Below are 27,525 nucleotides of genomic sequence, written 5' to 3'. Positions count from 1 at the left end.
AATCAGTATGGCCAAAGGGACATTTCATTTCTGAGAAAAAGCACTTAATTGTTGATTCAAGAGCTCCCTGCTCCCCGCCAAAGACCCTCCAGCACTCTCTTGCCCTGGCACTGAGGAGCTATTGGTTGGTGGAACCTCCATCAGCCTAGCTCCCTGAGGAACTGTGTAAGACAGACCCCCATCAGTCCACAATGAATTACAGCACGAGTAAGAGATAAACCACTAGGGTTTCAAAAATAACTGCCACCACAGAAAAACCTGTCCTTTCCTGTAACCAATAAAGTATGTTGTGTCCCACTCTCTGGGCTGTGGCATGCACCTTACACACAGGAATTACTCCAAGTCTATAAAGTAAAAATGCAATAAGGCCTCTGTAGCAAGTATTTCCACAGACTATTGACATACCAATATAAAAAGGTAGATTGGATTAGAATTCAACATTTAAAAAAAATCCATTTGTCGGGTACACTTACTGGGGTATTCAGATAAATCTTGCTTACACAAGTGCAATCTTCCATCCACCAAACACAAACTTCCCCTGAATGTGTAAGTGTCTGTAAAAGAAAGAAAAGCAAAACTCTAAATGGAAAATAAGACTCTTCTATGGAAGCATGTTTTATCTTCCTTTCTAGTATGTCAATCTGATGATTTAGTATAAAATTTCATTTCACTTATGAGGATCACAAATAATTATTTTACAATTTCAATATCAATAGTTCTTTTCTGAACAAATATTAACTATTATCTTTAATACAACTTAAGTAACATGCAATAACTAATCAGGATTAGAAAAGTAATTTAGCATAAAATTTCTTGTAACATATTTAAGACAAAAGTTATTTGGAAATTCAATGGGATTATTGCTGTTTTTTTTAAAGATACTAGACTTTATTTTTTTAAGAGCAGTTTTAAGATCACAGAAAAATTGAGCAGAAAGTACAGGGAGTTCCTCTTCCTCTTCCCCTTTCCTTCCACACATACAACCACTCTACTATTAACACTTTGCTTAAGTATTTGTTACAATTGATGAGACAATATTGATATACTATTATTGACTTCTTAGACTGAATTCACATATTGTGCATGGCAACGATTCCATCTTCACCCTCAGGTGCTGCTGCATCACTCTGAAAGGAGGTAAATGCTAATAGTTTACCAGGTATTGACAACTCATTAGCAATGAACATATTTAATGGCCTGGCTTGCAGAGCTGGGGTGCTGAATACTAAAAAGATGGCTCCTAAGATCTCAGTTGGTTGGCTGTTTTCAGAAGACAATGTTATGAAGTCACCATATGATGGTCTCCCTGGGAGTAGATTTGATGACAGAAGTAGCTAGCATCTCTACCACAGTCTTCAGGGACAGACGCTGTCTCCTATTTGTATTGTTTTGCACATGAACTCCCAAAGTTACCCAGTTGCATATGGATAGAGGTTTAAATCTTGAAACAGCATATCTTTAAATCCTACTGTGACACCATAGAATATTCCTTACCATGAAGTGTTCGGTTCCAGGAGTGACAAAGTCAATTGCCAGGAATTTCCCATCACAAGCATCTAGGACTTTATCTAATGTTGGCTTCTCACCAAAAGTGTAGATGTAAACAGATCCCTGGTAAACATACAAAAGAAAAGAAACATATGGTTACTTGTTGTGTAAATAGTACAACAAATATTTATTTAATGCCTAGGTAAGCAAGGCACCATGTGGGAGAAGGTGATGGGAAATCACAGATAAACTCAGTAAGGACCTGGTCTTGAGGAGCTTAAAATCTAGATGCTTGATTTGTTTGTTTATTGATTGATTAATTGATTCATTCATTTATTCATTCATCATTTAGAATAATCATAAATAGGACCTCCTTCTTCAATTCCAGGCATTTGTTTTTTCTGTTTGTTTGTTTTGTTTTGTTTTTGAGATAGAGTCTTACTCTGTTGCCCAGGCTAGAGTGCCATGGCGTCAGCCTAGCTCACAGCAACCTCAAACTCCTGGGCTCAAGCAATCCTTCTGCCTCAGCCTCCCGAGTAGCTGGGACTACCGGCATGCGCCACCATGCTCGGCTAATTTTATATATATGTATATTTTTAGTTGTCCAGCTAATTTGTTTATATTTTCAGTAGAGATGGGATCTCACTCTTGCTCAGGCTGGTCTCAAACTCCTGAACTCAAACGATCCACCTGCCTAGGCCTCCCAGAGAGCTAGGATTACAGGCATGAGCCACCATGCCCAGCCCAGGCATTTGTTTTTTAAATTGCAAAACATAACGAAACACTTCTTCCTGATTTTGAAAATAATGTCTATTTATGTAGAAAATGTGGAAAACCAGAAAAGTTATTAAGATGAACTAAGATATTTTAAGATTGTCATTTATTTATTAAAACATAGCACAGTCTTTTTAAACTTCTGGTAATTATCAGAAACTTACGTCTTTTCATATTCAAATTTAAGTCATCTTTTAGGTATCACTGAACTTTGCCTGTAATTCATCCAGAATTGTTGCCTAATGATATAAATGTCTGATAATCCTGACCTTTGAGGGGCATTCCATTAATAAGGAGTCTTCCTACCAGTATAATTGAACATGTTTTCACCCTTCTTCCCCTCTCTTCTTCTCTTCCAGAACCCATATTTTCCTTAGTGAACCACCTGTGTCCCTAATCTCCATGTTTGAGTAGGTTGACTCTACCCAGCAACGTAGGCATGTGACTTAGGTTTAGCTAATCAGAGTTTAGAATTCCCCTGGCCACAGTGATTGAGTCAGGGGTAGACAGGTGATCCAAGTTAGTGCAATGAGTCTAGATTCCAGAACATTTTTTCCAGCTGCTATCTTTCCACCACGGTCACCAAGAGGATAGAAATATAAGCTGGAGCTACTGGAGGCTCTCTTAACACCACAAAGTTTAAAGTTTGCATGGAAATGGAGACAGCAGAGAGGAAACAGAGCCAAGAGATGCAGGAAAACAAAGCCCAGAGGCATCATGGGAGCTCCTGGATTTAGATCATCTCCTACCCCTTTCACTTAGTAAAAACAAACAACTCTTTGTTATTTTAGTCTTTTAAATTGAATGTTTTTTGTTTGTAACCTAAAGAGTCTCGACTGGTAGAGATCATGCAGTGCACTCTGCTTGTCATTCCTGGCATGGAATGATGACAATAATATAATTTGAAAATTGCATATCAAGAAATTTCCATCAAGCATACCTTGTCTGTTTGAATCAGTAACATTTTGTAACTGGGAGAAAACATCAAATGTTCAATAGGCCTTTCAATCTCAAGAAAATCCTCTACTTTGTAACTTGAATCTTTAATAGTAAAAGAATACACAACGCCATCCTAGAGACCAAAAACAAAGAGATAAATGCAGAAAATCAGTCTCAGTCAATGAGTAGTATACCTTCCTCATCAAATACGCTAAGACTTACCCACTGTTTATGTGGAATCATCATCGAAATGTAGACACCCTATGTTTCCATTATCTGGAATGCACTGTCCTCTCATCTTTGCTTAGGTAACTTTTCAACATGCTCCCTCATCAAGCTTTAATTGTATCTCTCTGCTGACACATTTTTTCAATTACCTAAAATTTCACTGATCTCTCCTTTCTTTGAGCTTCTCTAGCAGCTCTCCTCTCACCGCAATCTTTACTTTACAAGAGGAGGAGCAAATGAGGCAGCAGTTGTGTGGCTTATGCGTAGCAGCCTCCTTCCTTCCTAATGTATGTTCCTTAATCATTGTTTTACATGCATTTCTTACCTCCCTAAATGACCCAGGGCTGGGAACTGTGTCTTTTATTCCCTAGAACATGGCAGGTGTCCAATAAAAATGGGTTGGTTGATTGGTTGGTGGTAAACAGGTGTAGGTTAATTTAACTACTCTCAAGAGGAATTTGAGTTATTTTTACAGCAGTGAGTTTGGGGCAAATCTACCCATCACTTTCTAGTTTAAGCCCCATCATGACTGAGAGTAGGTATTTGTGAGACGGCTGGGTTAAGATGATTGGGATCAGGAGGGCAAAAGATGCAAGGTGCTTTCTCCAAGCTCATCATAATTCCCCACCCCTCACCAGAGCAAATGCTAACAATCATTTCTTTAAAGTAGGTTAAAACAAACACCAACGGTGGTCTTCAAGAGACAAGAGTTGTGAAAGGCCACAAATGCAAACAAAATGTAGAAAGGAGGAGGGGGTCGTCCACTGCAGGGTTGGCTGAGTGTAGGTGTATGAGCTCCTGATGGCTTCTCGTGGGTGCAACTACATCTCTTACTCTGACATCATTGCCTAGCTGCCCTCAGGGTGCTGGAGGTGTGATCTGTGGCAATGGAACAGACAAAGCTAACAGTGGACTTGGGACAGCTATGATTAGAACTAAAATTTTGGTATAGGTCAGTTCCAAACCTTATCATGGTTACACTGATTACAACATCATGGAAAAACATGGGCTGACCCCTCTTCATATGTACAGAGGGCGTGTGTTCTAACAAATGAGAGCAAAGACTTTGGAGTTTGACACACCTGGGTTCCAGCTCTAGCTCGTCCACACACTTGCAGGTGAACTCTCTAAGACCTGGTTCCTTGTCTATATAAGGAGGGTGTCGATAGTTTGTGTTTGATAAAGTTGTTGTGAGGACTGATAAGATAATACAAATAAAGCACTTAGCTTGGTGCCTGGCACAAAGTAAGCACCCAGTAAACAGAGACTATTAATACAAAGTCGAATATCAGCAATAACAGTATAATACATGTAAGCTAAATGAGCATGCACAAGAGTCTAAGCTGTAGCTTAGACAAAAGTTTCTAAATTTATGTCCGACAACCTAATACATTAAGTGCAGAAATGGGCATGGAATTAGGTTACAGATGTTAGGTGTTTTTTTCAGTAGGGGAGGGCAATGGATTTTTAAATTCTCTTTTTGTTCATTTGCAATAGATAGGTATATGGTAGTTCATTATACTGTTCCCTTCCTTTTGTATATATTTGAAATTATTCATAATAAAAATTTTATAATAGCATCCAAAGGGGAAACAATTTTAATTAATAACCTAATAGCCCTGGCTTCCCAAAATATGGCTTATAATGCTAAATGTCAATAAATCGAAATTGTGTATTTTTTTGAAACCAATTAATTTTGAAAAAAAAAAAAACATTACAATTCCAGAAGCAAACACGCCCTCCTTCTGATATACCAAGGTGACTGGACTGATAAGATTTCTTCTGTCTTCTGGAAAGGAAAAACAAGGTAAAGCAGGTGACATAATTAAAATTATAATATAACAATGACTATATAATAAAAGTTGCTTAGTAATGATTACTAATGTAAATCACACAAGTTGTAAGGTCCGTATCATCAGGTCTGTGTAACTGGCATTATAGGATTATATAATAAATTTATTTTTTAGGAAAATTTTGTCAGAGGTTTTAAGAGGCCAGGGGGAAAAAACAACAAACCAAAACTATATTATCATGGAACTGTATACTTAATATTTGTGCGTTCTATGGTATGTAAATTTATACCTCAATAAATAAATTACAGTGGACAAAAAGTGAAAAGAAAAAATTTTCTATAAGAACATTGGTTATTAATAAAATACTACCTTTGGGGGAAAATACAAAAAAGGCATATTAACATATTATTTAGGCAAATCATGAGAACTATAAAATCAAAGTCTCCGTGGCATCCATCAAATTATTTGTTTGCTGCACACTACGCGCCTGACATTTTGCTAGATGCTGCGAAGCACACTTGCCTTTCCTTCAAAGACTGTTCACACCTCCCAGCAGCCCCTTTTCCAACTCCCGCTGGAATCCAGGTGCTTACGACTCCTGGCATGGGCACCCCAGGTGCTTGCTGCTTCCTGCCACCCACTTTAGGATCTTCTTTTCCTGAACTGTGGCTAAATTAATCTGCCCAAGCGCCATTCCAGTTGGGGTACATCTCCCATTTATGAGTTTTTGATGTTTGCCCACAGTCAGCTGAATCAAGTATAAACACTTTAGCTGCACATGAAGGCCAGATACGGTATAAATGCCCTTCATCCTCCTCTACTCTTTTGTAACACTTGAGGCTTCAGACAAACTGGACCACTTCGTATTTCTCAGCCTTCCCCATGTTTTGTCCATACAGATACCATTGCCAAAAATTCCACCTACCCACATCTCTGCCTATGCACCCATCCTTCAAGGGCCAATTCAAATGCAACCTTCAAAATGACTTAACTTGGACTCTTTCCCTCATCTGACTCCCCACAGCATATCGTGAAGCTCTTTCTGAATGAAATCATCTTAACCTACCTGGGGTGTAATTATTTGTCTACTTGTCTTATCCTCTTGAATAAAATCTAAGTCCCTTAAGGATGGAAATTATGAGACTATGTATTTGTCATCTGTGTAACCTCTAAGGCACTCTGCTTAATGTCTTTCACGTTGTAGAGGCTTGATAAATATGTATTTGAAAGCATTATAATATATCATGAAAATCATAAGAAATAGTATGTAGGAAGGAAATGGTGAAAAATGTAAAACTACATATAATTAAGTTCTAACTTGTGTAAAATATATTAGGTCTTATTTCCTGGGTTCAGGTGCCAGCTCCACAGTTTATGTGAATTTGGGCATGTTTCTTAATATAGCTCATCTGTCTCATGGAGATATAGGTGTGTCTCTTTATGATGTTGTTTTGAGGATTTCAGGAAATATACATGCAAAGTGGTAGCAGAATGCCAAGAGCACAGTGACATCAATAAATATCAGCAGCTGTCGGGATCATCCACAGGACTTGGTAAGCAGCTAGAGGAGGAATCAAGGATGTCTCTAAGAAAGGGAAAAATGGGGAAAACCAATAAAACCAACACCCACAGCTACACTTCTGGGAATACGAAGCAGAGTGGTTTCTCACCCAATTGTGGTTCCTCCTCTATCTTATTAAGCACGGTTGCCTTTAAGGTGTCTCCATTAATCATTAAAAGATGACCCTCTTCACAGCCAACATAGAGATCACTTGTTGGAGTCCAGCAATGCATAGTTGGGTGAAGCAAAGGATACACGTCGTCTTTCGGCTACAGAGAAAGAATAAAAACCTTGTGTTGAGCCAACAATCATGGCTAAGAGCCAGAGAAACACCCAGCAGAACAATTGCCAAAAAGAAACCAATGAATATGGGCCTACGAAAATTCACTGGTCTTGCTACTTGCCAAGAGCTAAGTGAACTACTCCTTCTTCCCCACGATTCTTTCTCCACATTTTGATTCACTAGGAAAAAATAAGGTGTTCATGTCAACATATTCAGTCCTATTGTCACAGTTTCTCATGGAAGTTATGAGTAATAACTTCTAAACTATTTCTTTGTGGACTTTTTTGGTGTTTTGAATCTAAGAAGGTTGTTGTCTAGCTAAAATCACCCTTGTGAAGGACGACTTTCATCAGCATTTCTGTCCCTTCATTCTGCAGGGGGCACAGAGGTGACTTTCCTTGAGCTGCTGTGGAGAGGATGGCCGGATCCTCTGCTCAGCAGCACGCATGGGAATGAGAAGAGGGCCCTCTGCCTGGCTCTGGTGACTTCTGTAATTTGGTTCATGAAACAGCCTATGTGACTTTGATTCCAAGGAAAGAGAAAGCACAAAATGTATCTAGAAGAAAAGCTGACTTTGGGGCCTAAAAATAATATTGCCCAAGGGTCTAAGGCAAATTTTTTCTGTAAAGGGTCAGACAGTGAATGTTTTAGGCTTTATGGACCACATAGGTCTGTGTCACAAATCTTTTCTTTTTTCTTTACAACTCATAAAAAATGTAAAAACCATTCTTAAGCTTGGGCCATAAAAAGCAGGCCATAGTTTGTTGATCTCTGCCTTAGATGATACCTTCAGCCTTGTGCCCCTGCAACTGTGAACACCCAGGACTCAAGGATCCAGCAGGGAGAGGCTGCTCCTGCTTTCCATCGGCACAGGGCAGGCCTCCTCGTATGCTGAGGACCGTCTGCTTGTCCTCTTGGAGGTCAAGGTAGCTGCAAGAACTGTTTTGGGCATGTGCTTCCCACTGCACTGACTAAGAGTCTGAATTTGGGATACCAAAATATACCCCTCTCTCCTTTTTATTTGACTAATCAAACATACTAGCTAACTTTTTATTTATTTATTGCGAATATAATGTTTAATGTTATCTGAGCATTTTGTTATGCTATACTGTTTTTTAGAATTGCACTTGCTACAACAGAATGTCTTCATTTTCTTTAGGTATCCTTACACACATAGACACAGAAGACATTTTTTTAAGAAGCTATTAGCCAAATTAACAAAATTCTGAAATTCCTTAAGAGATCCATGTTGATTCCATTCTTTCACACAGGTATTGATTCATCTAACAAACATTTATTGGGCACTGCTATACTCCAGGCACTGTTCTGGGCACAGGGATGTAGCAGTGAATGAAACAGACCAAAAAGAAAATAGTCCCTGCCCTCATGGAGTTTACATCTGGGTGAGGAGAGAGAGTGAAAATAAATTAAGAAGTTAAATATACAGAATGTGTATATCATGTAACAATGTGTATTGTTATATATGGTGGGTATTGTGTTATATATTGTGTATGAAGTGTATATGCCTGTTGAAAAGTGCTCAAAGAAAAACAAAGCACGGTAAGTTGGAATAGGTTTCGTAGTTGGGGAAGATTGTGAACCTATATAAACAGCCATTTTCCTATTCAAAAATCCCTGAGGTATGTAAGCCACCTTTCTAATAAATACTCAATTGCTTGAATAATATATTATATAGTACTCTTTTAATTTACACGAGATTTGTAGACTCAGAGTAGTGGCAAGTGTGGCACTGCCCAAGTAACTATTTCCACTAGATTCTCAATTGATACAAATTTGTGGCATGATTGATATTTTGATAAATACTTGTTGGGTGTTGCTCATATACCAGGCATTGTGCCAAGTCCAAAGGGATCCGTCTTCTCAACAGGTTAATCACTTCTTGAGGGAAAAAGAAACATCAACAAATATCAGAATGAGAGAGCACGGTAGGTTATAGTAGAGAGGTGTTTAAATAGAACATCAGTTCCTGGAGTGGGGGGCATGGGCAGAGAGGAATTATGATTTGGGATGGACCTTGAAGTATGACTAAGGAGCTATCACACACAGGAGCATTCATCATGATGAGTTTTTTAAAGGATAGATTGACTGTAATTGTATGATGGTCTATTTCACGCCCTCACAGCCTTGGATAATCAGAAAATAAATGCTTGAGTAATGATCTGGTCACCCAGTGGACAACCAAAAAGGCAAAATCAACCAAGTAGATTAAACTGCTGCTGATTAATGACATTTCTGTAGTGTCTGACTGAGATTTGACTCATGAAGAAAAGAGTTATTCACTGAGTCATCATTATTTAAAAGCTTCTTGAATTGTCTTGATGACATCTAACCTTGGACTATAAATCACAAAAATATAGACTCTTATCTGGTATAACAATAGGCTCGAAAGCTTAAAAACAAAACACACCATTATCTCATTCTCACAATGCCACTGAATCTGTGTGTACGAAACAGAATGCAAAGATTAAAACTTGGATTCTTCTGGCCTTGGTATGTCAAACTAGAATTGTTTGTGGTTTTTCTTTCTTTAAGATAAACCTGGGCTTATCTTCCTATTATTTTCTTTCATCAATAAATATATTTGGTGCCATTTAAAAATGAATGTGATACTACACCGATTATGTGAGCAGAAATAGTAGTTTTTAATTCTGAAAATTCTAAGAGTTTTAAAAGAAGAGGTGTCATAGTGTCTAAAAATATTTGTCAATAACACCATTTCCTTTTGCAGTCCCCTGGAACCAAAAATCAAACATTTTGATGTGGAGATCAAACATGGAAAATTGGATTTCAACTTAATACTGCTTTAGAAAACGTAGAAATCCAAATATGTTTCAAAATACTTGAGTTTATAAAAGAGATTTTATAGTTAGCAACTTCTGTTTAAAAAAATAAAAAAGGGAGATAGAAAAAGGAAACTAGACACTTGAGGTTAGATTCATTTGGATTTCACTTGGATCCAATTTTTGCCGGGATAACACCTGCCTTTGATTTCCTTCCTGCCACAACTTCAAACTGGGTACGTTGCCAGTGCCCTCGGTAAGTGTGCAACGTGCATCAGGCCTTACTTAAAGGCCTGTCATGTGCCCTTCTAGTGTTAGCTACAAGGAAGATAATGGGACTATTTTTAAAAGTCCACAGCTTGTCAAGACCCTTATGTAGATCAAGTCATTATTGATTTATTTGCCATTGATACCCAGGTCAAAAGAAATGACCTTCAAAGGAAGGAATGGAATCAAGACATTTGAAATCTATTTCTGTTTTGCTTTTGCTCATTGTACAGACATTAACTAATGTCTTAGCCACCTTCCTCACCTTATTTTGGTAGAAAATGAAAAAGTAAACTACTGGGAAAATTAATTTCTAACTTAAATATAAAGTGTATGACTTTATTAATGTTCCCTGTATGATTTAGAGATGTCAAACTATAACATTAAATTTCTGATTCCAGAAAAAGATTAAAATACAGAGTGCAAAAGTCCTAGGAAATAAAGATGTCTATTTATTATGAGCATTTTTAAAAATGGTAACGTCACATGAGTATTTTTTTTTTTTTTTGAGACACAGTCTCGCTCTGTTGCCCGGGCTAGAGTGCCATGGCGTCAGCCTAGCTCACAGCAACCTCAAACTCCTGAGCTCAAGCAATCCTCCTGCCTCAGCTACTCGAGTAGCTAGGACTACAGGCGTGTGCCACCATGCCTGGCTAATTTTTTTCTATATATTTTTAGTTGTTTGGCTAATTTCTTTCTATTTTTAGTAGAAACGGGATCTCACCGTTGCTCAGGCTGGTCTCGAACTCCTGACCTCAAGCCATCCTCCCGCCTGGGCCTCCCAGAGTGTTAGGATTACAGGCGTGAGCCACCACACCCAGCCATTCACATGAGTATTTAAAGAAAGTACTTCATAGCATTTTTCAAAAGACAAAGACAATTGTCTGACTTTTAAAAATGTTTTATGTAGGGTTCATTATGTTGGTGCAAGATGGGGGCCCCTGAAGAAATTTACTGCTGACAAAAAACAATTTGAGATAGTTGCAATTTCAGGGCACCGAAACACTAAACAGAGAAACATTCTTTCAAGTTTGTAAACCTTGATGGCTGATCTCTTTGTTTTCACTTTGCCGCCCCACTGTGGCTGAGGGTGGTTATATTTTCAAGGCAAAGACCTGTGCTATAACAGGAATTACGGTGGTCCCTCAGTGTCTACAGGGGATTGGTTACAGGACTCCCCCAACAGGTACCAAAATCTGCAGATGCTCAAAGTTTCTGATATAAAATGGCACAGTATTTGCAAATAACCTATACATATCCTTCCATATACTTTAAATCATCTCTAGATTACTTATAATGCCGAATATAAGTGCTATGTAAACAGTCATTATACTGTATTGTTTAGGGAATAATGACAAGAAACAAAAGTGTGTACAGATTCAGTACAGACAAAACCATTCATTTTGTCTCCAAATATTTTTGATCTGCAGTTGGTTGAATCCATGGATGTGGAAGCCATGAATACAGAGAGTCAACTGTAATCTCTTTCCATAATTTAAAAAAATTGAATCAAGGGCATGCAACTTTTTCTCTTGCTTCCTGCAGAGATTTTTAAAAGTAAACTAATTCTCACATTGAATTAACTTTAACATTCATAGCTTAATTCCTTGCAGTGGTCAAAAACATTTGGGAACCTCCACTTCCTCTATCCTGTGACTTAGTTTAACAGAAACATTAGCATAACACAGGTTCAGGAGGAGGGAATCTCCTTACTTCAGCCCAAGGCCATGCTTGTGCTACTCTCTGCCTCCCTCCCGATCTGCACCTGCACCTCTCTTCCCCTTCATTTATCCTGTGGAGTTCACACGCTGTCCACACTCAGTTCCTCATACAGAAGAAGTTCTCTTCTCCCCCCAGGGCCTTTGCACATGCAGTTCCTTCCACCTAAGACACTACCCTGCTTGTGGCATGAGTAATGTCTCAGCTTCCCTGTCATTTCCCCTGAGGCCTCCTTGACCAGTGTGTGCTAATCCCTTCTTTGCTGCCCCCACTGTCATTTATTTCAGTTACAATAATGATCACATTTTGCAATGATTTAATGTGTCTTTTTACTTTTGTTGTTGTTCTGTCTCCCTGACAGTAAACTCCATAAGGATTACACCTGGTTGGTCGCCATGCGACCCTCATTGCCTAAAACAGTGTCTGCTACACAGAAGGAGCTTGATAAATATCTGTTGGATGAATGAATGAATGAATGTGTGACATTGGACAAACTCTCACTTTTGAAACTTTCTTCCTCCGTTTTCTACAGCCTGTTCCTCTCTCCTGGCTTTGCTCCTCCCTCTGTGACTGTGCCTGCTCAGATCCTCTGTCTCCTCCCGACTCTGGGCGGTCAGCCTGTCCTTGCTCTCTTCTCTCCCCTGGACCCTTTCTCCCCTGGTCACCACACGTCCCTCAATGCTCTCACCTTCCCATCTATGACAGGGCACTGACAACAGTGTCTCCAGCCCCACCCCCTCCTCCCCAACACTAAGTCTACTTTGCCAACTTCCACCCAGCACCTCTACCTCGATGTCTTCCCTGCACCCCAAATTCAGGATGTCCAAAATTGCAATCACATCTGGGCTCCCTGTTTCTGTTAGCAGTGTCATCATTGTTGAAGTCATCCAAACCTAAAACTCAGTCTGCATCTCTCCCAGTCTCCACGGCTAATCCATGTTAAGAACCAAGATGATCCCCTGTATCCTGCACGTCAGGATGTGACAATCAAATGAGATCTCACTTCCTGGACCGCAGCCCGATAGGCAAACAGGGAGAGGCGCCCGGTAATTACCCTGAAGGTTTCTGCCTCTTCACCTACGAGCCCAGCGATGGCTGACAGCGGCAGCACAGGTCCATAGATGGGATCTTTGGGCACTGACTGGGGGAAAATTACATCCATTTCATTGAGAAATGACCCATCTTCTAGAGGTAGTTTCACCAGCCTGTAGAAAAAAGAGACATCAGAACCATCGGATGGAGAGAAACTCATCATTGATGCATGTTGGTGGTTAGAGAGGTGGGGAGGTATTATAACTTAAAAAAACAAACAAGATAAAAGCCAAATGGTAGATTAAAAAATATATAATATATTATAAAAGGAAAAGTTATGCCCAGTTTTAAATTAAGGACACAGGGATTATCAAAAATTTTCGAAGTTACTATCTAAGGCAGGAGTTGTAAATTTAAATGCTAATGGGAGTCTGGGCAGGTGATGCATGGCTATTGGGGACTGTGGCAAACGGGGAAGTGTTTGTCCCCTGTCAAGGTGGCAGGTGCCACTCAGTTCCAGCCAAGAGGGTTGTTGACATGTGAGAATTTGGGTTCCAAAATTTTAAGAGAATACCATAATCTATGGATGTTTATGAGAAATCTCTCAAATTTTTTTAGCAACTAATTCAAATAAAAACCACTGTGTCAAAATAAATATATATGTTGGCTCTATTCAGCTACCTTTGCAACCTCTGATATCAAGAATTCATTTTCAAATTTATCATATATTTACTTTTAACCCATGATATGGCTATAAAGGTTAGTTTGAAGAATTCATGGCCTAATGTGTGAAATTTAAAACTTCCTTGGTTATGTTTTACGAATGATAACTAATTTCAGAAAACAATCACATAAAAACAGTACCTACTGCCAACGTAAGGCTTAGGTGTTTTCGAATCCTGCTTGCTTTATGAATCAGGACAATCCACTCATTTTGTCTCCCACTTTATTTGCTTATAGAAAAGTCACAACCCAACATTCAAAACTAGAGTAGAATGTCTGAGGGAAGCAAAGGGAGAAAACGGTGTGATAAATTACTTGCTGCACTTGACAAGGATCTGATAGAGGTTTTACCCATGTTATTAAAAGGTCAGTGTTGTCAACTCTGACTAGGGACAGATTTGACTAATCAACGGATGGTTGTGAAAATTAAATTGAAACATGAAGAGTACCAGTCGGAAAGAAATGCCTCTCTTAGGGCTCTCCATTTTGAAAACTTTATTTACTAGCTTTATGTTTCTCCTAAGGTGGTTTTTCAAAAATTGCAATTTCAAAGGTATGCCTGTCCAGCATCTCTTGATCCCTGACTTTGTGGAGGATGCTAAACACAGTGAGCTCAGTGGCACCTTGAGCATTTGAACTGTTTCTCAGCAAAGACACCCATTACCACCAGGGCATTTGTCATAGACTTTCTCTTTGCCCCAGTTCTGTTTACACAGGTAACGCTCATGATTCCAGTGTATGCAACTACGCTTTGTTCGTGGATGATGTGGTTGAGTATATAATCTGTACACTTTCTGTGTCAGTTTCTTATTTTTGAGAGTCCAGTAGGGCATCAAAATACTAGCAAAAAGTCATAACTGACTTTTTTATATAATAGGCATGTTTTAAAATAGTAACAACAAATCAAATTTTGGAAAATTAAACCACGTTGGAAAAAGCTTTCAGAGAACTTAATATTTAAAAGAAAATCACTGGTAAACCAAGTCACAGAGAATCTTTCTGAAATGCAAACAACCACTCCAAGGTAATTATATATGTAGAAATATGTTATAACAAGATAAGCTGTATGTATGTAGGTGTGTGTGTTTATGTATGTATAAAGCCATTTAATTCATCAAATCAGCTCAATGACATTACATGAATGCAAAGACCACATTGTTGTGCAGTAACAAAGCCCCTACTTTGGTTTGAAGTAATGCTCCTGGTTACTTCTTTCGATGGTCCACACGCTCACTGTACTTGGACTTGTTAAGCACAGCTGGTGCCAGTTCATGGGGTTAAAAGACATCTGGCTCACATCCACCCCAGGCTGTGATTTCTTGCACAAAATGACATTCGATTCCCAGTTCCTTAGAAGAAAATATAGCATGTGATGAAAAAAGTAATGAATTTGCATTTCATGTCTTGAGAACCTTTATCTAATTATTTTAAAATAATTTACATAAATTGGGACATAAATTTACCATACAATTTATGGTAATCTATGATATCAATGTTAAATTTATAAATAATTATGCTTATCATTATACTGTATCCCTAAGAAAACAAAATGACTATATATTTTAAAAATATTACACTGTCATATGCTACACCAACCAAGGCTATTTTAGCCTCCTCATTAAGTTTGAATATAACTCAGCCAAACCTAGACATTGGAATATCCCATCACATTTGCTGAAAAACAAGTGTGGATGCCCCAATCTCTAAGTACTACATGTGAGTACTCCATATGGTTCCGGGTGACTGTACTCATCCAAGCCATTTGATCATTTACTGAGTTTTTAAAATCAAAGTGGTAGTATTTTAAAATGGATTTATTGATTTACTCATTTGAGAGAATGTCTTGAAACTCTAAAGTGAACAGTGAAAGGAAAGAAAAAAATAAATGTGGGCTATGCCCTGGTCTGTGGGGCCAGAGCTCCACTTGGGATGTGCGTAGGAAGCTGGGTCTAGCATTTACTGAGCACAGATTGTTTTCTGCTCCCTCCTGCTGTCACTCCCTCCCTCCCCGTCACAAATGCCCATCCATCACATCAACCATTCCCTTGCTGGAATCCCCACTTCCCTCGATCCTGTGACTTTCCACCTCAGGTACCAATCATCAACCCTGGATGGACACAACTGGAAGCCTGGGCTGCTGGGAACATTGGAACAAAGATTCCAGGTCTGCACGGTGACACCATAAATTCGTGGTTATCGCCTCCTGCAGACCCTCAATACAATCTCCAGTCCTGCTATGTTTCTCTGGTCAGTTCTCTCTCCTGTTCTCTAAAGCAGCCTTTTTCAATATTCTCCCCTCTCCTGAAGCCTCTAACCCCTCCACTGCCTTCACGATCACAGCAAATGGCCTTAATTCTCATCAGTAAAACAGAAGCCATCAGCTAAGAACTGCCCCAAATCTCTACTATCAAGTATAACTACCTGTTGGGGTCTACACAGTTCTCTCCTCCGCCTCTCCGGTTACCATGGGAGGCACATCCTTCCTCCTACCTAAAGCCAGTTTCACTGCCTGAGCTCTGGATCCTACCATCTTGCCTTTTTAGGACCATTAGTTTATCCGCAGGTCCTTCTCTTCTGCATCTTCAGACCCTCCCTCTCGCCTGCGTCCTTCCTGCCAACTCGTGAGTGCTCACCTACACCACCTTTTAAGAAAGGCTTCCCTCAGTCCCTGCCTTCTATGTCTCTCTCCCCTCCCCTTGTTCTAACTGACAGCCTCTGCTTCCTCACTCCCACGCCCGCCTCGTGCCAGGACATGTGCATCCTGTCGGCTCCCTTCCATCACGGCTCTCTCCCACACCCACAGGCATCTCCATCCTAAATCCAGCAGGCACTTCTCGGTCCTTGTCTCACTTTGACTCTGCAGAGTTTGACCCTGCTCCCCACAACCGCCTACTGGGATCACTCTTAGACTCTGTCATGTGCCTCTCCTGGGGCAGCCCCACTCGTGCCCGGCCCCTGACCACCTCTCCAGCCTAGCTGACTCGGTGGGCATCCTACTCTGTGTGGGCTTGGACACAGCACACCTGTGCCTCACCTCACACCAGCTTCCCTGTGGGCCCTAAGCCTGAGACGTGGGAGGTCACAATAAACTCGCAGATGTGAAGGGGTTCACACCTTGTATGATGGGATACAGGAGTTGGTGGATAAATTCTTGTCTCCTCCTCTCCCCTTCCCCACCCACTGCCTGGACTTTCCAGATTCATAGTAGCTCATCCAGCCTCCCAGAAGGCCACCTTCGAGATAGAGTGATCAATTGCACTGGTACCAAGTGGCGGCTGGCAAGTAACTGCGCCTTCACGTTGGCCGCCTCCCTGCCTCCTTCCCCGGGGTTGCACCCCCTACTAAAGAAGGGGTTCGTGAGCTTGTGCAAAGCCTCTGCTTTCTGTGGAACCCAGGCTGAGGCTATTCTGGAGCCCTCCCTGCCTAGCGCTCCTTCTCCCTCCACGGCTGCCCCTGTGAGTCTCTTATGCGGGGTCCTCTTCATCCAGTCCCTTTGATTGGTGTACCTCTAGGTTCTGTCCAGGCTTCCCTTGGGGTGTTCTTCTCTGTTTTCATCAATTTGTTTAGCAATTGATTTGACTACTCCCAAATGTTTATCTCCAGACCTGTCTCCCAAGCTCCAGTTCTGGATATCCGTGGCAGAGGCATAGTGTGTCCCCCAACATCTAGTCTCCATTTCTCTCTCTGAGTAACAGAACCCCTGGTTTGTGGCCAGGCACGTGGCCACTCACAATGAGGATCATATGTCCCAGCATCCCCTGTAGCGAGATGTGGCTGTGGCTGAGCTGGTCCACGAACATAAGTGACAATGCTGTGTGCAACCGCCAAGCTGTGCATGTCAACGGAAGGCTTGTGCCCTCCCCCTCTTCCTTTTTGCTTCCCAGTGACTCCCCAAAATACATGGGCGGTGCCCCATTTTAGACCAGAGATGAGAGCCACACCTAGGAATGGCAGAGTAAGATAGTGGGAGACGGGAGACCGGTCGCTCACACCCAGACTGCTCATGTGAGAGAAACAAACGTCTGCTGCTGAGGTGGGTTTTTGTGCCAGCGACTGAACCTAAATCCTAACTGACACATCAACTGCCAACTACACATCTCCATTTATTAATCTCAGGCACCCTCAATTCAGTTTGTCCCCTAACCCATCTTCCCCCATTGCCTCCTCCCAATTCCCTCCTCCTCCTCTATATCTTTCTGATTAGCACCATAATGTCCCTGAGTTGCCCAAGTCACAACTCTGTATGACCTTGCATCTGTCCCTGACATTCGGTCAGTTGCCGAGTTCCATGATGCCACCTCCTAACGCCTCCCGAACACTCCACCTCCTCCATCCCTACTCCCACCCTGGCCCATGCCTCAGTAGTCTCTCACCTGGACCCCCGCAGCATCCTAACTTATGTTCCTGCCTGGCTGCCCTCCAATGTGCCTTCTACAGTGAGGCCGGAAGGAGTCTTCTTAAATGCACATTTGCTTATGTCACATCCCTGCTCAAAACCCTTTAGCGGCTTCCCATTGCCCTTGACGCAGAGGATGTGCCCATTAGCAAGGCTTCTGCGTGGGGTGAGTGCCCTTCCCAGTATGCCCAGCAGACACCCGGTTTAGGCCTGTTGCTCTGCATTAATTATTAATAACATCCTCTTTCAGTCTCAAAAGTATCCTGATTCGGGTGATAAACTACATCGTCCCCTACTCATAAGGCTGCTCAAGCACTGGCCTCAGACTGCCCTCCAGGCTTGCCTCTCCCATGGCTAATCTCTGGTTCCCATCACTATGGCTTTTTTTGGGTGGGGGGAGTTTCTTGGAGCCTTTGGCAAACCACTGTGGCTGCTGTTTTTGTTTTTGTTTTTCAAAATATTAAGGGAGTATAGATGTTTTTGATACATAGCTTGAGCCAGGGCTGTAAATGTCATCACCTAAATAGTGTTCATTGTACCCATTAGGTGGGTTTTTGCCCCTCCCCCCTGCTTGATTTGCAATGACTTTTACTTCCCTCTGTGCACTTGTGTGCCCATCGGTTAGTTCCAATTTATTAGAGAGTGCATGTGATGTTTGTTTTTCCAATTCTTGAGATACTTCACTTAGGATAATGGTCTTCAATTCTTTCCAAATTGCTGCAAAGGGCATTAATTCATCCTTTTTATGGCTGAGTAGTACTCCATGGTATACATATACCAGATTTTGTTAATCCACTTATGAATTGATGGGCACCTGGGTTGATTCCACATCTTTGCAATTGTGCATTGTGCTGCAATAAACATTCGAGTGCAATGTCTTTTTAATAAAATGACTTCTTTTCCTTTGGGTAAATCATGGCCTTTTAATTAAAACCTGCCATGTTTTCTCTACTTCATGGCCTTTGTACATGTCATTCCTCTGCTTGGAATCCTCTTCTTTCTCCTCTTCACAAGGCTGATTCCTACTCATCCTTTAGGTATTGCTATAGGTTGAACTGTGTCTCTCCAAAATTCATATGTTGTTATCCTAACCCCTCAGGATATGACCTTATTTGGAAATAGGCTCTTTACAGAGGCAATTAAGTTAAAATGAGGTCTTTGGGGTGGGACCTAATCCAATAAGACTGGTGTCTTTATAAACACACACAAGGAGAATGCCATGTGAAGACAAAGGCAGAGATCTGATCTGAGTGATGCTTTTGTAATACCAAAAACTGCCAGAAAGCCAGCTGAGAGGTGTGGGACAGATACTCTCTCACAGCTCTCAGAGAGAACCAATCCTGCTGAGACCTTGATCTTGGAATTCTAGTCTGCAGAACTGGGAGAAAATACATTTCTGCCGTTTAAGCCAGTTTGTGGTACTTTGTTATGACAGGCCTAGCAAACAAACGCAGGTATCAACTTAAACATTACCTCCCCTTCCATTATTAAGGAGTTACATAAAACTACCCTGTGTGCTCAGAATCTGTTTGTTTGAAAATTCTGCTTTAACATGTAATCTCTCTAAAGGTTCAGTTTCTTTCTTTGAAATGAGGATCATCATAGCTGTCTCATGGTGTTTTTGTGGGGATTAGAAATCTCAGTAAATGCCTCTCTGATGAAACTGGCGTTGGTGGTGATTAGCAGGTGCATAGCAATTAGCCTACCTTATTATCTTTGCTTAGGGACCCCAGATGTCCCAGACCCTATCAGCCTGAGACTACAACCATGAGACCACTCCCCCCTTATTTTATATATTTTTTTCAAAATTGTTATTTTTAATTACACAAATATTATATGAATCCATTTTTCTCTTTTTAAACGTTAAAACAAGTTTCCTTGGACCTATTTACTTCCAGAAGTTGAATCATGGTACTTGAACTTCTCTTGGTCCGACCAGAATTTCACCTCTTTTGAACTTTCACTAAATTATTTACGGGAGTCCCTAGGGTCCACAGACTAATTGCTGTCACCAAATTGCATCCTTCTGCCCTTCATTTTCTAGTTCCCTCTTGTCTAGGCCCACAGCCAGCTAATGTAGTATTCCCATCAACAGGTGAATAAAGTGTGGTATATCCACACCATGCAATAGAAAGGAATGACTGTTGATACACACACACAGCACCACAAGAGAATTTCAGAATAATTATGCTGCATGAAAGACGCCAGACAAAAGAAAAGAACATACACTGTATGACTCCCTGTATATGAAATATTAGAAGACACAAACTAAGAGGGACAGAAACCACATCAGCAGTAAGGGCTGATAAAGGGTATCTGAAGGGAAAGAAGGAAACTTTTGGGGGTGATGGGTATGTTTATTATCTTGATTATGGTGATGGTTTCAGGGGTATATCCCTAAGTCAAAACTTATCAAATTGTATACTTTATATGTGAGCAGTTTCTTATATGGAAATTATACCTCAATAAAATTGTTTTTCAAAGAAACTCTACATAAACTAAATGTGGCACTCTGAACCTAGATTCTTATATTTTTGTATAAGAAATGCTGGTGTGTTATCCTTAATCATTCCTGGAATATTCTGTACTTCCCCTTAGTAAGACAAATTTCTCCCTAAGGGGTTTACATCATGGATGGAAGAGTGGGTGCAGCCTTGAAGCTGGCCACATGAAATGACCCAGCAAAGATGAGAGATGCGTCTTATCCACAGGTATTTCCTATGTGCTGGCAAATGCGGTATAATGTTGCACTCTCTGAATGTATAATTCTTCTAATGTCTCTAAAAACAATTACTTCAAACTGAGCTATAATACAGAGACCATCTAAATTTCAACATTAGTAAAAAACATGCAAACAACTCCACAATGCCATTTATTTTCAGAAAAGATGAAACTTTATGTATTCATAAATGTATTCTTTATCTGAGAAAATATTACAGCACACTAATAAAAGGACAATAATAATTTAGTTCTTACACAGTTTTTGCCCTGACTGCCAAATTTTGTGCCTAAACATTGCAACTATATTAAACTTTACGACTAGGATTTTTTTCCCTTTTATTTTCCCTTGTTTCAAAATTTTCATGTGTATTTCCTCTGATAAAATCCAGAGGGATAAGAGTAAAATGTAACCCAGTGAAAGGAATTCTGCAGGATGCAGACACTTACCAAAGGGCCAGTTCAAATTCTGGGAGAGAGGAGTAGCTAGCCAGGTAGGTGCCACAGTAACTGAATGTAAGTAAAGTGTAGTCCAGAAGAACATTGCCTAAAATATAAAATCCATCGCAAGGATTTCATTATCATGTTCAGATTAACCACATAGTCTTACAGCTTATTTCCCTTTCCTAATGATTTTCACATAATTCAAAAGCATTTAACTATTGGAATGAGAGATGTCCTGGCTGATTTCTAAGACTATGAGCAGAAAGCTAAAAGCACAATTAAGATCCATTTTTTAAAGATATTAGGATGAATTAAGACCATTAGGTTACTGTCTCTAGACTTCAATGCAGAATTGATCATACTGTACCATGTATGTCCCAGCATGATTTGAAATGACCCAAGAACCATAAAATATGTAATAAATAAATGAGATGTAATTAGAATAAACAACTTTAAATATTAATACCTTGGAAAGTTTAGGAAAGTTGTAATAATTCTTATTTTATTTCCTTATCTCTTTACCTAGGCCATATCTGGCCCTTAGCATAATATCTTCAGCTCTTGGAATAAGAGTTCTAGTTTCAGTTTTACCTATAGTTGAAGAAATGCAACAGGACTTTAAAAGTCTAAGCAACAACATGTTCAAAATGTGCATGATGGGGATGCTAAAACAGGGAAGTGTCTGTCTCTGCTTCCAAGTAAGTGGGGGTTTAATTTTCTCTCTCCTTTATGTTCTGTTTTTCAGTGTGGTTCCACAGGTGCAATCTTTGTCCTCACTAGGTCTCTCTTTTGACATTTGTGTCTCTATTCCTTGTTCTGTATATTTTTAATGGTTATTTCCTGCTTTTTTTACCCTTCACATTTTAACTGTCCATAACATAACCCTAAAATGTGACTTTTCATTTATTGAATTTATTTAGCATAGCCTAATCAACAAAACCCCCACATATTTATTGAACATGTAATGTAAAAATTAAAATAATTTTTCTATGGGCTGATAGAAAAAAATCCTTACTATATAGCAAGGATAGAATGATTTTCTATCCAAGATTTTCTATCCTGGACTTTATCAAAGGAAATATACGTAGACATTTCTTCCCATAATTGAAGATTATTAATTTAATATACTCTTTAAATTTTAAAAAAAGTGGTATTTGAAAAAAATACCCCCAAAAAAGGCATAAGAAAAGAAATATATCTTTTGTAATCCTACCACCAAATTTGGTAAATTTCTTTCTAGTATTTTCTTCTGTTTATTTACTTGTAAAAATATATACAAATATATTTTCTTTAAATATAACTTTGCTTTTTATAGCTATAATAACCATGAATTAAATATTACATATAACAATCCATTTAAAATGGAATTTGGATCATATATAGTGTTGCAGTCTATTGGTTTTTAATTTACATGATATTTTCTTAATACTTATTCAAAAAGTTAAAACTCATGTTTGTTTGCATAATAGCCCTTTATGGCATGTTTTATCTTATTTAACCATATTCATAATACTGGAGATGTAGGTTGTTTCCAATCTTTTGCTATTATGACAGTGACTGTTACGTCTTTGCATGCAAACTTTTGACCATATTTCTGATTATTTTCTTAAAATTAAATTCTACTTCTCAAAGTGGGCATATGGGGTCAAAGAGAGTAAATATTTACTTCCCAGAAGGACTCCATCAATTTATATTCCCACCTTCAGCAAATAAGAGTGCTACTAAATTTCACTGTACTCTGTATAGCAATTATAATCTTTTGTAACTTTGATAGGCAGAAAAATAGCATCTTGGTTTGAACTACACTTTTTAAAATGAATATTGAGATGGAACAGTTTTTGATATCTTTGGTTATTTGTAGTTTTGTGATTTGTCTGAGCAAGTTCCTTTTCCATTGCTCTAAAGGGATGTTTGTCTTTTTTCTTACTGTTTCATAAATACTCTGAAAATATTTGATATTTGTTCCAAATATTTTCCTGTTTATTAGTTGCCTTTTAATTTTTCATGTTCATAAGTTTTAAATTTGCACATAATCAAGTATACTAATCTTTTGAAGTTTTTCCCTTGTTATTAATTGAATGCTTAGTTTCATCTGATAGATATTTTGATGTACAGTGTAACATGAATATCTAACTTGATACTTTTGTTCAAATATTATTTTCTTAATACCATTGTTGCATAATCCATATCCTCTTTTTTGAGGGGGTGGGCTTCTTTCATCATATATTCAGCTTTTCTGTATCCTAGATTCTGTCCCCAGTTGTCTTGAATTCTTCCACTGACTTGGTGATCCCTGCGCCAAAACCACACTCCTAATTCCTACAGCACTATGATGTTAAAATGACATTCTGCCTTGCTATCATTCTCTTTCCAACTATTCTCATTCTCTACTTTTTTTTCTAGATGAATTCTGGAATCATTTCATTTAAGTACTCCTTGCTATCTAAAACATATGACAAACCTATGAATTACTTTCTGTGACAAATAGAAAAAATATATTTATATGTAACAACCAGGTTTTCCATCTAGGAATATGTCTCTACATATTTAAATTTTAAACCCGTGATTTTTCTTTTTGAGACAGAGTCTTGCTCTGTTGCCCGGGCTGGAGTGCTGTGGCATCAGCCTAGCTCACAGCAACCTCAAACTCCTGGGCTTAAGTGATCCTACTGCCTCAGCCTCCCAAGTAGCTGGTACTACAGGCATGTGCCACTATGCCTGGCTAATTTTTTCTATATAGATTTTTAGCTGTCCAAATCATTTCTTTCTATTTTTGGTAGAGATGGGGTCTCACTCTTGCTCAGGCTGGTCTCAAACTCCTGATCTTGAGCGATCCTCTCACCTCGGCCTCCCAGAGTGCTAGGATTCCAGGCGTGAGCCACCGCGCCTGGCCATAAACCTGTGATTTTTATAGTTTTCTTCATCTAGGTCACTTAGATTTTTTCTTGGTTTATTTCTAAGTACACAGATCTTCTAACTGCATGGGCATTTATTTTGAAACTAGCATCTTACTGAGCATTCTTTTGATGGTCCTAGTAGACTATTGCATTACCCATAATCTCCTTTCCCATAGCTATAATTTTTTCGGTTTCATATTTTGCTGCACTGGCTAGAATTTCCAGGTTGATATTAAATAACGGTGGTAATAGCTGATATCCTTGATGACTTATTCCTAATTTTATTGTGAATTCCTTTAGGGCTTCATTATTCAATATGAATGTTGGCTATTGGACTTTCAATTGCTTGTACAGGGCTACAGCCAAATGACTAAGCCAGGGAAATTTTAAACACAAAGAGTAGTTATAGTCCATCTAGACAGTTCCTAATGTGTGAGTGGGTTATCTTTGAAAAGTTTTCTTAATCTGTTGAGAGTACAAATTTCCCCACAAATAAAATATTATAAATTATAGTAAAGTTCCTTGACTTCACCCAAACAGTTATTTGAGGCTACAGAACTAAGACCAGCCTCAAGCATGAGCTTTCTGACCATGGTGTGTTAAATGATGAATTAAAATCATTAGATGGAGGCTCCAGTAGATGTGCAAAAGCTCAGTCTGGGTCAGCTGTATCTAGGAAAGAGTCAGTAGTAATTCAAATGGTAGGTAACGTTGATTGAGCACTTGGCACATATACATATATGAAATCTACATATAAAATTTCATCTATCATCATCGCATCCTTCACATTAGATACAAACTTTATCCCCATTTCATGGATGAGGAAATTGAGGCTCAGAGACCTACTTGTCTTTAGAAGTTATACGAACATCAGTTCAGTTGGATTTTCAATAAATCATTAAGAAAGAAAAAAATCACTCTTCTAAAAAAGGTAATACAGTCTATTAGCCCAGTGCTTCTCAAAATTTAATGTACATGTGAATCACCTAGGGAATTTTGTTAAAATGCAGATTCTGATTCAGTAGATGTGAGGCAGGGGGAGCCAAGTTTCTGCCTTTATAACAAGCTTCCCAGGTAGTGCCAACAGGTAAACAGTTTACAGTTTGAGTAGTAAGGCTCTAGCCCACTTAATTAAATCCTCAGTGGTCAGCTTGATTTCTTCTTTTAAAAATGTGCATTTTTTAAAAAACCTTCAAAAAACAAACCACCCTCATTTATAACAACTGTATTTGGTCACATCTTATAACATAATCCTTGAATTATGGGCAGAAGAAGGGTCCTAACAGGATACCTTTTAATTTGGTCCTTCTGGTCAATCCAGGAAAGTTGTATATGTGGATGAGGGGTTTTGGCTTCCGGTCAGAAAAAGCCACAACTTCATAGGGAATGTTAGTTGCCACGACGCCCACAATTCCATTAATGCACTGCAGTACAGTCTTTTTCTTGGTTTCAATATCAATAAATATCACATAATTCCCACTAGCGTAGCAAAAGGTGTTGTCGTTGACAAAATGAACATGTTGCTTAGGGAATCCTTGCACCCATCTTTGGGAAAAGAGATGTCACCGTCAATAGAATACATTTCAAATACTTTTTCTTTCTTTCCTTTTTTTTTTAACAAAGAAAAGAAAAGTTCGTCAATATCTCTGAAACGCATCTATTCCATTTTCACACCATTTCTGCCCCAAACAATCACTAAGATAAAAGAACACATGCTGGCTGTGAAATCAGTTTGAGTCTATGAACTCTCGAAATTTAAACGTAGACCTATAGTTCCATGGGCCTCAATAGCCTTCTTCAGAGAACTTTTCCAGTAAAGAAAACTCTCTGAGCAAGACTGAGAAACTCTCAGGAGTTCTGGGGCCTTGTATGGTTGGAAGAGAAAAAGTGAAAACAACAGAGAGGTAAAATAATTTGATACCAATAATAAAAAAATGTGCATCCTGAACCATTCTTTTATAATTAGCTTGATTAAAAAAATAAACTTTAAAAAACAACTTTGAGTAGGAAAGCATGCTTTGTGGTTGTGAGCCAAGTAGGAAAACAGCTTCTTTATACAGATGAAATCATGTCAATATTCTACCACATTTTAGACCTAAAAATACGTATCAATGCAGGAAATAAAAGGAATGAAGTTGACATGAATGAAAGGGTTAAAACACAAAAGGAACATACTTTTAAGAAAGCAGTGTGTGGTAGTATGTTAGAAAGAAGGAGAGTCGGAGGTGAAAGAGATTATATTTTTATTAAAATATTAAGGACATGCTTGAAGATAGTGGAGCAGGCAGGTGAAGAGCACTGATTTGGTGAGGGACTCCAGAGACTGGAGAGTACAGGACCCGTGGAGGACGCGGTATGGAATGGAGTGTGGGTAACACTCCACAGTGTGGAAAGAGACACCACTTATATCTGTGCAGCGCTTTATGTTTTCAAAGGCCATTATAAATGCAAAGAAATCCAGAGTTAGTGGGTGGGAGTTAGAAAGAAGGGACCGAAGGCCCTAACTTTGGGGAAAATCACCAAAGACAACAGGGACGGCATAGGGCTGTCCCTGGGATGGGGGTGAGGGAGCTGTCTATGAACGACCAGGGGAACCGGATCACTTAAGGGAATACTGAGCCGGAAAGAGGAGGCCTGAGAAATGAAGTGTGGAGGAGAGGAAGTCTGGGCAAGTGAGCGGGGGTCCGGCCGCAGAACAACCGGGGACAACTGGGGCCGGGATCATTGAATAAGGGGAAGAGGAGCCAACAGGAGAGGTCACGTAGGAGGGACTCTACGGGAAAGCGTTGGGGGTGGCGGAGAAGAGATCCAAATTGCGGGGAGAGCAGGTCTCAAGAACGGGAGGAGGAAGAGGGTGGGGAGGGGATGTAGGTCAGAAGGGGTTTCCGCGAGACCGAAGCCAGTCGCGGGGCGGTAAGCGCCGCACCTCACGGACAGGGTCGGGCTGCCGCCGGAGTAGCTGGTGTCCTCCCGCTCCGGGCCGTGCGCCATGGCCGCGCCGCTCTCAGCCGGGCGCGGGCAGCAAACGCCGGACCCTGGCTCTAGCCTGCAACGGTCGCTCCGGGCCGGGGCGGCCGGGGGCGGCGCAGCTGCTGTTGACACCCGTATCCCGGAGACCAGGACCCCCGCGCCCATTGGCTCTGCCCTCTGCCCGGCTCTCGCTCCCGCCAAGCGGATTGGTGGACGCGCGGCGGCGCCTCGGCCAACGGGCGAGCGGCGAGCCGAGCGGCAGTCCGCTCATTCCAATGCGTGTAAGTGTCGAAACTGACCGAGTGCTGGCCGTGCCAAACCGTGTCCCGAGAGCCACGAAGGCATTGTTTCATTTAGCCCTCCCGTCCCCAGCAGCCCCATTTTACAGAGAAGGAAAGTGAGGAGAACAGAGGTACGCAACTTGCCCCGGTCTGCCAAGCTGAGTGGGACTTAAATCCGGGTCTAGTCTAAATACGGAGCTCCAAACCCTTA

At 40.1% G+C, this 27,525-nt stretch overlaps 1 protein-coding gene across 6 annotated transcripts in view; it reads right to left on the bottom strand.

The window, feature by feature from the left end:
- CFAP43 (cilia and flagella associated protein 43) overlaps positions 1–27,127 on the bottom strand; it is a 75,191-nt gene extending 48,064 nt beyond the window's left edge. For 5 of the 6 annotated variants that reach the window (XM_045569355.1, XM_045569359.1, XM_045569357.1 and 2 more), the window contains exons 1-10: positions 26,990–27,127; positions 25,355–25,608; positions 21,173–21,269; positions 14,790–14,957; positions 12,908–13,058; positions 6,893–7,052; positions 5,148–5,218; positions 3,203–3,334; positions 1,495–1,611; positions 474–554 (exon numbers count right to left, since the gene is read on the bottom strand). In XM_045569355.1, the coding sequence (XP_045425311.1) occupies positions 474–554; positions 1,495–1,611; positions 3,203–3,334; positions 5,148–5,218; positions 6,893–7,052; positions 12,908–13,058; positions 14,790–14,957; positions 21,173–21,269; positions 25,355–25,608; positions 26,990–27,054 (1,296 nt within the window). In that variant the 5' untranslated portion in view covers positions 27,055–27,127. The remainder of the gene's footprint in view (positions 1–473; positions 555–1,494; positions 1,612–3,202; positions 3,335–5,147; positions 5,219–6,892; positions 7,053–12,907; positions 13,059–14,789; positions 14,958–21,172; positions 21,270–25,354; positions 25,609–26,989) is intronic. The other variant, XM_045569356.1, reaches the window with a different exon arrangement.
- Between the last annotated feature and the right edge of the window lie 398 nt (positions 27,128–27,525).

The sequence above is a fragment of the Lemur catta genome, chromosome 14, assembly GCF_020740605.2.
Source record: "Lemur catta isolate mLemCat1 chromosome 14, mLemCat1.pri, whole genome shotgun sequence".
NCBI lineage: Eukaryota > Metazoa > Chordata > Mammalia > Primates > Lemuridae > Lemur > Lemur catta.
The sequence above is the reverse complement of the archived record's forward strand: the minus strand, read 5'-3'. Positions and strand labels throughout refer to the sequence as shown.